Source organism: Pleurodeles waltl, chromosome 5 (assembly GCF_031143425.1).
Source record: "Pleurodeles waltl isolate 20211129_DDA chromosome 5, aPleWal1.hap1.20221129, whole genome shotgun sequence".
NCBI classification, from domain to species: Eukaryota; Metazoa; Chordata; class Amphibia; order Caudata; family Salamandridae; genus Pleurodeles; species Pleurodeles waltl.
Window position 1 is genome coordinate 1,416,056,780 of NC_090444.1, and position 12,256 is coordinate 1,416,069,035.

The 12,256-nt window shown below is 43.8% G+C and overlaps 1 protein-coding gene across 2 annotated transcripts in view; it reads right to left on the reverse strand.

Moving 5' to 3' along the window:
- KCNQ5 (potassium voltage-gated channel subfamily Q member 5) overlaps positions 1 to 12,256 on the reverse strand; it is a 1,862,282-nt gene that overhangs the window by 202,409 nt on the left and 1,647,617 nt on the right. For both annotated transcript variants that reach the window (XM_069235692.1, XM_069235693.1), the window contains exon 8: positions 8,747 to 8,841. In XM_069235692.1, the coding sequence (XP_069091793.1) occupies positions 8,747 to 8,841 (95 nt within the window). The remainder of the gene's footprint in view (positions 1 to 8,746; positions 8,842 to 12,256) is intronic.

Genomic DNA, 12,256 nt, shown 5'->3' on the forward strand with positions numbered 1-12,256 from the left:
CTTTTTTTTCTTCCTCCGTCTTCCAAATTTATATCTTTTTCCGAATCTTGCTCTCCCAAAAATGTCTGATGAGGAAAGATAAGTGCTGGTCCTAAAAAATAAATGTCGAAGCCCTTCCCCGGTAACCACCAGCTCAAATTAAGGGCTATTCAAACCTATATGTGCTTACTATACTCAAAAACTGCATCTGCGAGGCTACTAATGAATGGGAGTTTTATTGTATGGACAATAAATAGTCGTGGTTGCGCCGATATAGCCACTAAGCAGCATTCATTGCCTTCAAAAATGAAAAAACTGCAAGGCTCAGTAATATGTTCCGACGAGGGTTTGGCTGATAATGCTCCTAGCGTTTAGAACTGGGCTCTTCGTGGCACACAGTGCTACTATGGCCCCAAGCACCCAGCACTGGCCATACACTGCAAGCTTCCAATTCCATGCTGTTTGCTTGGCTCCAGAACGGCTACGTTGCCTTGATTGTGAGCAAGCACTCTGGCAGTGCGAGGTCTACATGGAGTTAAACACTTCACGAATAGAAATAATACAAACCTGCTAGATGCCTCCCCTTGTTCTTTCCTTCAGGTGTTAGTAAACAAAAGAAAAACAAGTTCATTATGCAGAGGTATAAAGCGTTCTTACTACGACGCCACATTTTTTATTAGACAAAGGTTAAGGCAGTGCATGCAAATAGTGCAGCGGCCATTATGCGTTGCAGGCTTAGCGCGCTCAAGCCCCATTGGTTGGAAAAGCCAGCTGACCACATGCAAAGCGTGCACGGTACGTACCGCAGCAGAACGCGATGGCAAAGCGCTCACTTAGGGAAAATTAATTGCAGACACACATAACAGAAAGCGCTAATATCGGCTGGAATGGAACAGGTTGGCTTCAGCTAGGATTTTGAACAGGTCACATTTGGCTAACTGAACCACTGCGTTGTGCCTTGTATCACCTGGATCGGGTCGCAGAGACTGTTTGACAAGTTTTAACACTGGGTGTTTGCATATGCTTACTTGCATGTTTAAACAACTGCTATTTTTACAATTGAATGGCTATTTTGCCTTGACGGAACATTTTTGATATATAATCATAAATATTTCCAGGCTCCAAGGCAGCTTTTCGCATAGACGCTCCCTTCTTGATGTGTCATAAGTATACAAGGGAAGCTCTTCCATAAGGGCCTTTTGTTGGCAGTACTTGTATAATGCCGCTGCCCTCCAGGAAACTACGGAAAACTCCCCATGATAGCTCACTTATCCACACGTGGAGCCCTACCCGTGTTTCCCACTGTGTCTGTCATCAATTAAACAGCTCCTGATCAGTAGTTTAGGGATAAGTGAGTGAGTGTTAGGGAGATCATTTCTGATTAGACTCAGATGTGCAAATTAACATGTCAACTGCAATTGAAACAAAAACACTGAGAAGTTTAGAAGTATTTTTTCTGCCCTATGCTTAACTAGGCCTCGTCTCCATTTCGAACAATATGGCGACTGTCTCATAATAATCATTGCGTTTTTATACCGCTTGCAGCGCAATGTGCAGTTTGTTTTTTAATGATAGGCTGCTCTCCGAGAACTGCAGATGATGCCCCTTTGCTACTTTCAAGGCTCTTGTTGCTCACTTGCTGAAGACAATTCTGCTTCTGAGTATTTTCATTGTTGTAGCACATTTGTTCTGCCACCTCCAAAGTTGTTAGGTTAGAAAGCATTTAATATAGCCATATTAGGGCATAGTGCTAACATGGTGGGTTCGAATGATGTTTTATAATGCAGAACTGTTTTTTTGCTCTTGCAAAGATACATATGCCCTGACAATTCTTCACACCTGCAATTCTTCACTGCTTTCTATAGCAACACTCATCATAAAAAGGTTCTCGAACTTCGGTGTGAACCACATCTTTTTGTGTCTCTTCTATGATGCTGCCCAATTTTTTGTCGACTTGCTGCACATTTTGAACTTAGACTATTTCCCTGAGCTTTCTCATTGTTGTATCTTTTTCTATTACTGTGAGCCCTTGTGGCAATCTATCTCTTATGCCCTTTAATTGATTTATTGAACTCAGCTATGTTTTTGCCTTCTTGTACTTTTATATTTTAACAAACCTTCATGGTTTTTCCTAAATGACTGATTTGTAGCTCATTTTTGAGTCAGTTCTTTCTTATTGGCTGGATTTTAGCAATGCTGCTTTAACTCATGTCTTTAGGGACATATTGCTTCATTCATTTATTATAAAGGTCTACACCGTCCACGATACCACATTCATACACCACTATAATGTAGATAGTGCATGTGCGTCCACAGTGCTTTTAAGCTGAACTGACACTGGACCTGATCCAAGACAGAGCAGTTACTGATCAGTTCAGTTTAGGGTTTTGAGTGGAGGCATAAGGAATCCGTTTTTTCCAAAGTAGCTGTGTGCTAGGTTGTGTTGCCCCATCATTTTTGGTTCAGCTCTGCTCAGCCTGAAATGTCTGAGAGAATAAATAACCCTTCTGTAATGAGTGAACACTGCAGGACAACAACCAGCAATGTGGTAAAAACCAGCTTCTTTAATACCACTCTTGGGACAGGAGGCCACTGAGTTCAGATACAATTTGCCTATCTTCTTGGGTGTTGGGTATGTCCTGTGTAACCGCTTATAATGTAGTTGTCTAAATCAGACTTTCCTGAAAATTGTAGATGGGTGTCTCAAAATGTTTTTTATTCTCCCTCACTGAGTTCTCATTGCAGATCTCAGACCATTTCTCTCTAAAAGGTTCCAGGAAGGGTGTAGACACAGCTATCAATGCACTATATTTGAGTCACAGCAATGTCTCAGAATAAATAATGTGTGTAGAATTTATGTCTAAGATGGTTCTAAATCCTTTTTCCAAATCAAATGCACCACCCAAGTAAGTACTATGGGCCTGATTCTGACCCTGGCGGCCGGTGACCGCCAGGGTCACCGGCCACGGGAGCACCGCCGACAGACCGGCGGTGCTCCGAAGGGCATTCTGACCGCGGCGGTTCAGCCGCGGTCAGAAAGGGTAAACCGGCGGTCACCCGCCGGTTTACCGCTGCCCTTCTGAATCCTCCATGGCGGCGGAGCGCGCTCCACCGCCATGGGGATTCAGACACCCCCTACCGCCATCCTGTTCATGGCGGGAAACCCGCCATGAACAGGATGGCGGTAGTGGGTGCCGCGGGGCCCCTGGGGGCCCCTGCAGTGCCCATGCCAATGGCATGGGCACTGCAGGGGCCCCCGTAAGAGGGCCCCGCAAAGTATTTCAGTGTCTGCTATGCAGACACTGAAATACGCGACGGGTGCCACTGCACCCGTCGCACCTTCCCACTACGCCGGCTCAATTCTGAGCCGGCGTCCTCGTGGGAAGGTTGATTTGCCCTGGGCTGGCGGGCGGCCTTTTGGCGGCCGCCCGCCAGCCCAGGGCAAATCTCAGAATCACTGCAGCGGTCTTTCGACCGCGGTGCGGTGTTCTGACGGGGTTACTTTGGCAGGCGGCCTCCGCCGCCCACCAAAGTAAGAATGACCCCCAATGTGTGTTAGGAACTGCTGGGCCTGAACTCCATGCTACATCATGATGTTGTTGAATTATCTTATTGAACGCTCTTCAAATAGTTTGTTTACTGTCATGAGGTCATCTCTATACCACACTGTCACATTCTTGGGATAAACCATATTCTTCAATTCATATCATATAGGCACTTAAGTGGGGGGGGGTGGCTGGGGAGTACATTGTCCAGATTTTGCTGGCACTTAAGAGCAAGCCATTTATAAAGATGCCAACTAGCAGTCATTTAAGAGGCTCCAAATTTGTGAGACACTACCCTAATCATTAGTGGTCTGACAAGCCACACTCCAGCATGTGGACTTATTTAAAGATGTAGCACTAGCTTCTTTTAGCACTGTACAGGGCCTTTGCTATTTCTCATATGTTGCACTTATCCAAGAGCCTTTCCAAGCTCTTCATGCAGTTTTCACTTGACTATTTTCCATAAACTGCATAAATGGTGTTTGATGTTGTGTTTTTCATATAGTGAACAACTGTCGCCGGTGTGATGTTGTAGCACCTTTGTTCTTTCTAACTGGTTTCACGAATGTTTGAAAGAGAAGATGCATGGAGGAAGGGTCGGATTGGTAAGGCGGGCAGTAGGGCAGAGGCCGATTGGCCAGTGTGAGTTGCAGTTGTGGGCCACTTTTTAAGGCAGAGGGGTGTCTGATTTGAGGTCGAAATCTAATGCTCCCTGAAGGCCTGTACCAGGAGGTGGATGGGCTTCTGTTACCTTCCTTTCACTAACAGAGTAGGAGGCATCAGTGCCAGCCCTCCGCTGGGCCGGTATTGATATAAAAAGCTTACTTGGCCAGCTACAGGCACATTAATGTATGTAGATTGAAAAGGGACAGGGGGCCTGACCAGAAGTGACCTCAATGATTTTCAGCTGGGGTTCACTTGTGTGAAGGTATCCATGCACAAGGAGGTGGCGATGTTTGCTTTTTTTTTTTTATCTCACTGGAGTTAAGAAAACGAGAGTTAAGTGTCAATCTCTACTTCAAAGGTCTGGCAGCTAGACTGAGATAATTCAGTTTCAGTTTTTTGGACATGCTTCTTTCAGAGAACACCCCACTTCCTCATTGTGATACTACTTAAAACACCGAAGCAGTGTAATGCGAAAAGGCATACTCCACAATTGTGGGCCACTTTTTTTTAGAGTGCCCGGGCCTACTTTTCATCCCAATCCGACCCTGCGTGGAGGAGTCCTGTGTGTAAAACGCTGTGTGTTTCGATTGTGGCAAAGGCATTGTTTATATTATCAATACCATGGAGGAAATTACTCAAGGCTATGAATTCGACTAAACAGTACTTCTCTGTAGTGGATTTAGTATTAGTGAATGAAAATATCACTATTGGAGGAGTATATTAAGAAGTTGTTCGTAGAAAAGGAATCAAATACTTTGCGGACCGGGGTTCCCAGGGTTTGAGGAGAGAGAACAATGCCATTTTCATTGATCTAGGCTTTTAGTTTTGTAAGGTGGGCCAAGAAAAATGTAGCCTTCAGATGTGATTTCTGGTAGGAAAACTCTATCAGGTGTTAAAGTGTAGGTTTGACCTAGGCAGACAAGTTCATCGCTTTTATGTTGGCCCAGTTCCATGGAGAAGTGGATATGCAATGCAGGGGGCCTTAAGAGAGTCTCTCTGAGTGACAGGAAGCCAGAGGAGTGTTTGCACCGCCAGGGAGAAATGGTCCCACAGTCAGACATGTAGAGGCTTGTTAGGTTCTGAACGCTTTGGAGTTTGTGGATTAGTAATTCAGGTGAGCTGGGGTAGAGTCCAATAGCATAGTTGAAATGAGAGAATGAGGGCTGTGCCATTTTAACTCAATGCCACAGGGGAGCTGAGATGATGGAAGACTTTCTCGAGAGTTGCTCACTGTGACAAAAGTAAGGCCAAGGGTATTCCCATTGCTTTTTAGTCAGGGGGGTATGAATAGGAAAGATGCACAATTCTTCTTCCCAATAAAGGACCATTTGAGTGTCAGGTCAATTGATGTATGTCATGATTATTTTTTGCTAGTATTCAGTTTTTGGTTATTCATTGATGAATTGTGAAGAGGCAAGATCTTAGAAATTCGGCGACTATTATAGTTTCAGCAGGAACTGGCTATCATTAGCAAATATGTTGGAGGTAGGGTCAAAATACTGGGGGAAGTGTGTGAAGGAACTGAGAAAACAGTTGAACAGCACAGGGCTGGCGATGGATGGCTGTGAAACCTTTAAAATAGAAGGGTGAGGGGAAGAAAGCTATGGAGATAAATGGTTAGGAGCTGCTCAAAAAGGAGGGGGAGATCCAATCAAAGATATCTATCCCATACACCCATGTGAGAGAGTCCATGAAGTTGAGTGGTATGAATCAATGTATCAAAGATTATTAGCAGGTCCAGTGGGATCAGCCCACCTGCACCATTTTAATCTGTGTGGGGTTTTAAGGCATCCAAATGGAGCAATGGAGAAACTATCCTGCAATATACTATATGCACAGATATACGAATTATCATATGTGACTATTGAAAGAAACATAAACTGCTTAACATAGGTCAAATCACAATTGTGCTATATAATGAGCTGCTGATTGATGCATTAATGGATATATATCATAGTGTTTTCAGTGCTCAAAATTGATTTTTTATTCAATGTTTTGCAAAACTGAAAGACTTGTCAAAACTGTAGGACCAATACAACAGCATTCAAGAGTATGTGAAGTAATACTCCTTCTCATACTCTTAAATGCCTTTGTGAATTGCCCCAAAAAGATCTAAAATAGGAATGTTCACTGAATATTCATACACAATTACTATAAATAAATAAGGAATGTGAACTCTTTACATTTTCACTTATAAGGGGTTGAGCAATTTGGGGCCAATTCTCAAAGGCCTTTATAAGAATGTAAAGTAAACTACAGTATTACTAATTCACTTACCCAAAAAACTGCTTTGTGAATTGGCTCTATAATGTTTTAGATCTGACAAAACATTCCTCATGGGTAACAAATGGTGCAAATTAAGTTTGTGCATAAGATGTCTCTTCAAAATATTTTTTTTACTAAGAGAATCCTCCAACTAAAAGTACTTATTGATTGGTTTTCCCTGCAAAATGTACTTTTCCAGGATTTTGTTTCACAATTTTTTTTAAAGTTCACAAGGTTTACCCTCTAACCTGTAATATCATTAGCTGCTTGAAGGTATTCAAATAAATTTGAGCAAGATCATTAAAGTAAACAAGCATTGGCAGAGCCAACAGGTTTCACATATTGACTCACCAGTATATTGTATTCATGCTGTACAGCATGACTAAATTTTAGAAAAAGGTTCTATGACATGGCTAGCACTTTTTTCCTGTAGGCAGGTGGTGGTAAGCAACACGGATAACAGGATTGAGGGTAGGAGAGAAGGGGCTACACAGACAAAGGGTGTGAAGGTGTTGGTGAATGTGCAAGGGTACAGCAGAAAAAAGTGGTATGACACAGTTAGTGCTGGCCAGGTCGTAGCGCATTTTTCTTATGGTGGTTGGGGGAGGACAACATAGACATAAGTAGGGTGAGGGTGGGAAGGAAGAAGCAACACAGAAACAGGAGAGTGGAAGGGAAGAAACAACACAGACACTGTGAGGTTAAGAAGCAAAATGGACAATGGGGGGCGGAGTTGGGAGGGAAGCAGCAACACAAATGACTGAGCAGAGTGGGGAGAAGTGGATTACTAAACTGCAGGCTTAAGCATAAAGAAAGGTGCTTGAATGTCCACATCTCCATATAACTGAACTGTGTGATCCCAGGCAATGTATCGTGCCTCAGTGTGCCTAACTACCTTAGTGGACGTGTTCAGAGTATGGTAAGTTTGAGGTGTGTGTTATTAAAGGGATCTGAGAGCAAACAAACCTTTGGCCAGGCAGGTTTATGACAAAAGAGTATGTAGAAGAAGACAGTTTATGAAATATTAATGAGTGATTCACAATTGTTTTCTTCATTAAAGATAATTTATTCCCAATTCAAGTGTCCTAGTTTGACTGAATTATTTTCCAATTATATAAAAAGACTGAAAGTTTTCCTCTTGCACCGGGAGTGACGGTGGGAGGGAATAAGCACTGGCTGCCTCATAGAGCTTTTTTACTTATGGCGGGTGGAGGGTGGCACAACACAGGCAATGGGAGTGTTTGGGGTTGGAGAAAAATTGAGAGGGAAGAAGCAATATGGACAATGAGGGTGAAGAAACAACACTGAAGTGAGGGTGGAGCTGTTGGAGGAAAGAAGTAACAAGAAAAACAGGGGGGGAGTGGGAGGGAAAAAGCAACAAGGATGACACTGGAAGAAGATTACGGCTGCAAGAGGAAGGACACTAATCAAGATGAAGCAATCAATACGTGGTCCATGCTCCAGGTAAAAGAATAAGAAGTGAAGCTGGCACATGCTTCCCAATTAGGAGGCAGCAAATAAGAGTGACAATGAAGCCAAAAAATGGTAAGCAATGGGCAAGCTTTAAACCACTTGTAGTAAACAATATGTCACAAGCAAGCAAGCATGTGCTGTCACAGGTGAGACCAATAACGAAGGTATATCTTGGGGGTAACAGAAGAGTAACATTTTGTTCTTTTAGCGACATACATTTAAGGGCAATCCCCTTTACTTTTCTCTTGTTGAGTTCTTCAACAGTCAAGAATGATTTTCCTTCATCCTAATAGTCTCTCAAGTTGTGATGACTTGACTGCCCTCAGACAGTTTTAGATATTGCTTTAGCTATTAAACTAGTGTTAAAACCATCTGTCTCTCTACATTGGCTTCCGCTTTCTTTGCTGTGAAAATCCTTTACAATTGCTTCGCTATTATGAGGGTTCTGTGCAGGGAGTGTCTTGGATATTTTGGCAGAAAGTTACTTTAAAGAGAACAATGACAAAGAATAACATGTACCATTTATTGAGCATTCTGTTTTCGAAGTATGTGTTTGTAAATATAAATGAACGCATTACTGTAATCTGTATCATTTAAAGTGAAAAGGAGATAATATGATTAGTGGATTTTCTCTTCACGTTTTCCATAGGTATGGCGTTAATGTATTATAGTTTATATGGAGCCTGGAACATATTAGACAATTTTGTAAACAATTGTATTTTAATGAGAAGAGATAGTGAGAGAAAAAAAGAGACAAAGCAAACATGAACGCCAAAATCACAAACTTAAATAATACCAGCTGCGATAGTTGTACCTACTTTGTAGGGCTGCAGGTATGCAAGGCCTTCAAATGAGGCTTCCAGGTAGCAATGGAAACCGATTTCTCATCAGCCGCATAACTACGCCATACACACTACGTGCAGGATAAAAAATGAAAAAGAAAAACAAGGCAAAAGGGAGCAGGGATAAAACAAAAATTGAAAAGCAGATTAGTAAACCAGTACATATCATGGATTCGTTCATCAGTCATAGCATTGATACATGCCTGAGAGGTGGCAGAATACTTTCATAATATCGCCAGGTGGCTGTCAGAAAAGTCCGAGTGGAGCCAGTGGAATAAAATCGCCAAGTTGCCTGGTGTGAGGGAAAAATAAGAAAGCACAAGGGAACCAACAGAGGATGAAACTCACAGGGTACCACTTTGAGTATGGGCTATCTTTACTTGGTGCATGCCAAGTGAACATCACAATAGTTTAGCATGTAAACCCACAAAGCCCAGCAAGCATGTGTCATTCAATTTAATATGATATGGGGAAATATTCACTTCAAAGCAATATATCAAGCACAATCAAGACGACGTCCCATGTCTACAAAACCTGCATTAAATGCATATTGCATATCCCTTGCCCGCTGTCCCGGAGTACTATATTCTTGAAGGGCCTTCCTTGAGACCCAGCCCGTACACTACATCATCTTATAAACTGAATTGTCTGTACAAAGAAAAAAGAGGATGTTTAAGTTGAATATAAACAATGTATAGAAATTGTTTTTGAAAGGACGTTGTATCTTCGGGTGAACTCTAATTGTCTAGATGTTTAAAAAAAAGATAGACGACTACTGTGAAATCCTATAAATTTTCAACACTCCGGAGTTCTGTTCTGTTCCACTTTCTGTCTGGAGTTCACACAGTGGAACTCTGCTGGGTTCATTTAGTCGTCTATCTTTTTGAGTTTGATGAAATGAGTAACAGTAGGTTAGGTAGCAGCAACATCTATTTACAGTGCTACAAGACAACAGCCTTAGTGCTGGGCTGTGTGGGAAAAACGGAGCTGGGGTCCTCGGTGTGTGTCCACTCAGTACTACTGCCATATGGCAAGAAACACACGCAGAGGACCATCTGCATTGCATTGCTCCACGGAGCATATCACTGTCCTCTACCCGTTGCTCTGGCAACCGGTATGTTGCAGTGCGGCAATCAATGAAGGGCTGCGCGTTATCTTTGTACGGAGCTGCGACATGCAAATCAGTGCAAGAGGACCATACATTTAGCATGGGCGTCCATTCGCCAAAATGCCAGGGGTATCGGAAGTGAAATCATATTAATGACGTCACACGAATTGATGTCACGTGACCTTAACCCTCATAACATCACAATACACGCACTCATTCGCACGCTGACTCACTCGTTTGCACTCTCTTGCTCACTCTTACTCGCCTCTACTTTCACACTCACTTTCACTAATACACACTATCCCACATACGAACATACATGCTATCACACTCTGTCCACAAATTCTCTCACACACATGCACTCCCATAACATATGCTAAAAAGTATTTTAATTTACTTATATAAGATGCCAGTGAAGGTACCGTTTCAGATCCTGCTGCTCCACCTTTTAAATTAAATTAATAGTGAAATATAGATTAGTAACCACTATTATTGTAAAACAATATTAGCAAAAAAGGAGGCTGGAGCCTGAGGACAGTAATGCGAGCTACCACTGTGTTTTTGCACTAATTGTTCCATCTCTGAGGCCAGAGGTCGCAAAGGCAGTGCCATGTTGTTAGAAATGGGGTTTTTGGTTGGCAGTCAGGTTACCCTCTGTCCAAGCAAGAACCCTCACTCTAGTCAGGGTAAGTCACACACAATCCAAAATCAGCCTGTGCTCACCCTCCGGTAGCTTGGCACGAGCAGTCAGGCTTAACTTAGAAGGCAATGTGTAAAGCATTTGTGCAATAAATCATACAACACCATAGCATAACACCACAAAAATACACCACACAGTATTTAGAAAAATATATAATATTTATCTGGGTATCTTCAGGTCAAAACGATCAAAGTTGCAATACGAATTTGTAAAGATATCACTGAAAAGTGATAGAAAGTGTCTTAAGTCTTTAGAAAGTAAACAAAATCTCTTTCAAACACAAAGTACCTGGTTTCTGGTGGAAAATCTCCTCAGAGGGCCACAGGAGAAGAGGTGCGTGGAAAACTGGTGTGTGCGTTGATTTCTCCTCAGCACACACAGACTTGCGTCGTTATTTTCCACGCGGGGAGTCGGGCGTCGTTCTCCGGCACGCGGACAGTCTCTTACTGTGGTTTGCGGGGAGTACCAGATGTCCCGGGTCTGTGCGTGGATTTTCCTGCTTGTTTTCCGGCTGCGTGTCGTTCTGCGGGGCTGCGCGTCGAAGTTTCGATCTCACGGCAGGCGTCGCGTCGATTTCTCCTGCGGGGTCGGGCGGCGTTGTCCTTGCGAGGCCGTGCGTCAAAGTTTTGATCTCACGGCAGGCGTCGCGTCGATTTCTCCTGTGGAGTCGGGCGGCGTTGTCCTTGCTAGGCCGTGCGTCAAAGTTTTGATCTCACGGCAGGCGTCGCGTCGATTTCTCCTGCGGAGTCGGGCGGCGTTGTCCTTGCGAGGCCGTGCGTCAAAGTTTTGATCTCACGGCAGGCGTCGCGTCGATTTCTCCTGCGGAGTCGGGCGGCGTTGTCCTTGCGAGGTCGTGCGTCAAAGTTTTGATCTCACGGCAGGCGTCGCGTCGATTTCTCCCGGCAAGTCGGGCGGTGTCGTCCTTGCGAGGCCGTGCGTCAAAGTTTCGGTCGTCCCGAAGACGTTGCGTCGATCAGCGTCGGTGTGCGACGTTTTTCTTGCCGCGGAACAAGCTGTGCGTCGAAAAGTTCGGCGCACGGAGCTTCCAAGAGGAAGAGAGAAGTCTTTTTGGTCCTGAGACTTCAGGGAACAGGAGGCAAGCTCTATCCAAGCCCTTGGAGAGCACTTTTACAGCCAGACAAGAGTTCAGCAAGGCAGCAGGCCAACAGCAAGGCAGCAGTCCTTTGTAGAAAAGCAGACAGGTGAGTCCTTTGAGCAGCCAGGCAGTTCTTCTTGGCAGGATGTAGTTTCTGGTTCAGGTTTCTTCTCCAGCAAGTGTCTGATGAGGTAGGGCAGAGGCCCTGTTTTATACTAAGTTGTGCCTTTGAAGTGGGGGTGACTTCAAAGAGTGTCTAAGAAATGCACCAAGCCCCCTTTCAGTTCAATCCTGTCTGCCAGAGTCCCAGTAGGGGGTGTGGCAGTCCTTTGTGTGAGGGCAGGCCCTCCACCCTCCCAGCCCAGGAAGACCCATTCAAAATGCAGATGTATGCAAGTGAGGCTGAGTACCCTGTGTTTGGGGTGTGTCTGAGTGAATGCACAAGGAGCTGTCAACTAAACCTAGCCAGACGTGGATTGAAGGGCACAACAAGATTTTAGTGCAAAGAAATGCTCACTTTCTAAAAGTGGCATTTCTAGAATAGTAATATTAAATCCGACTTCACCAGTCAGCAGGATTTTG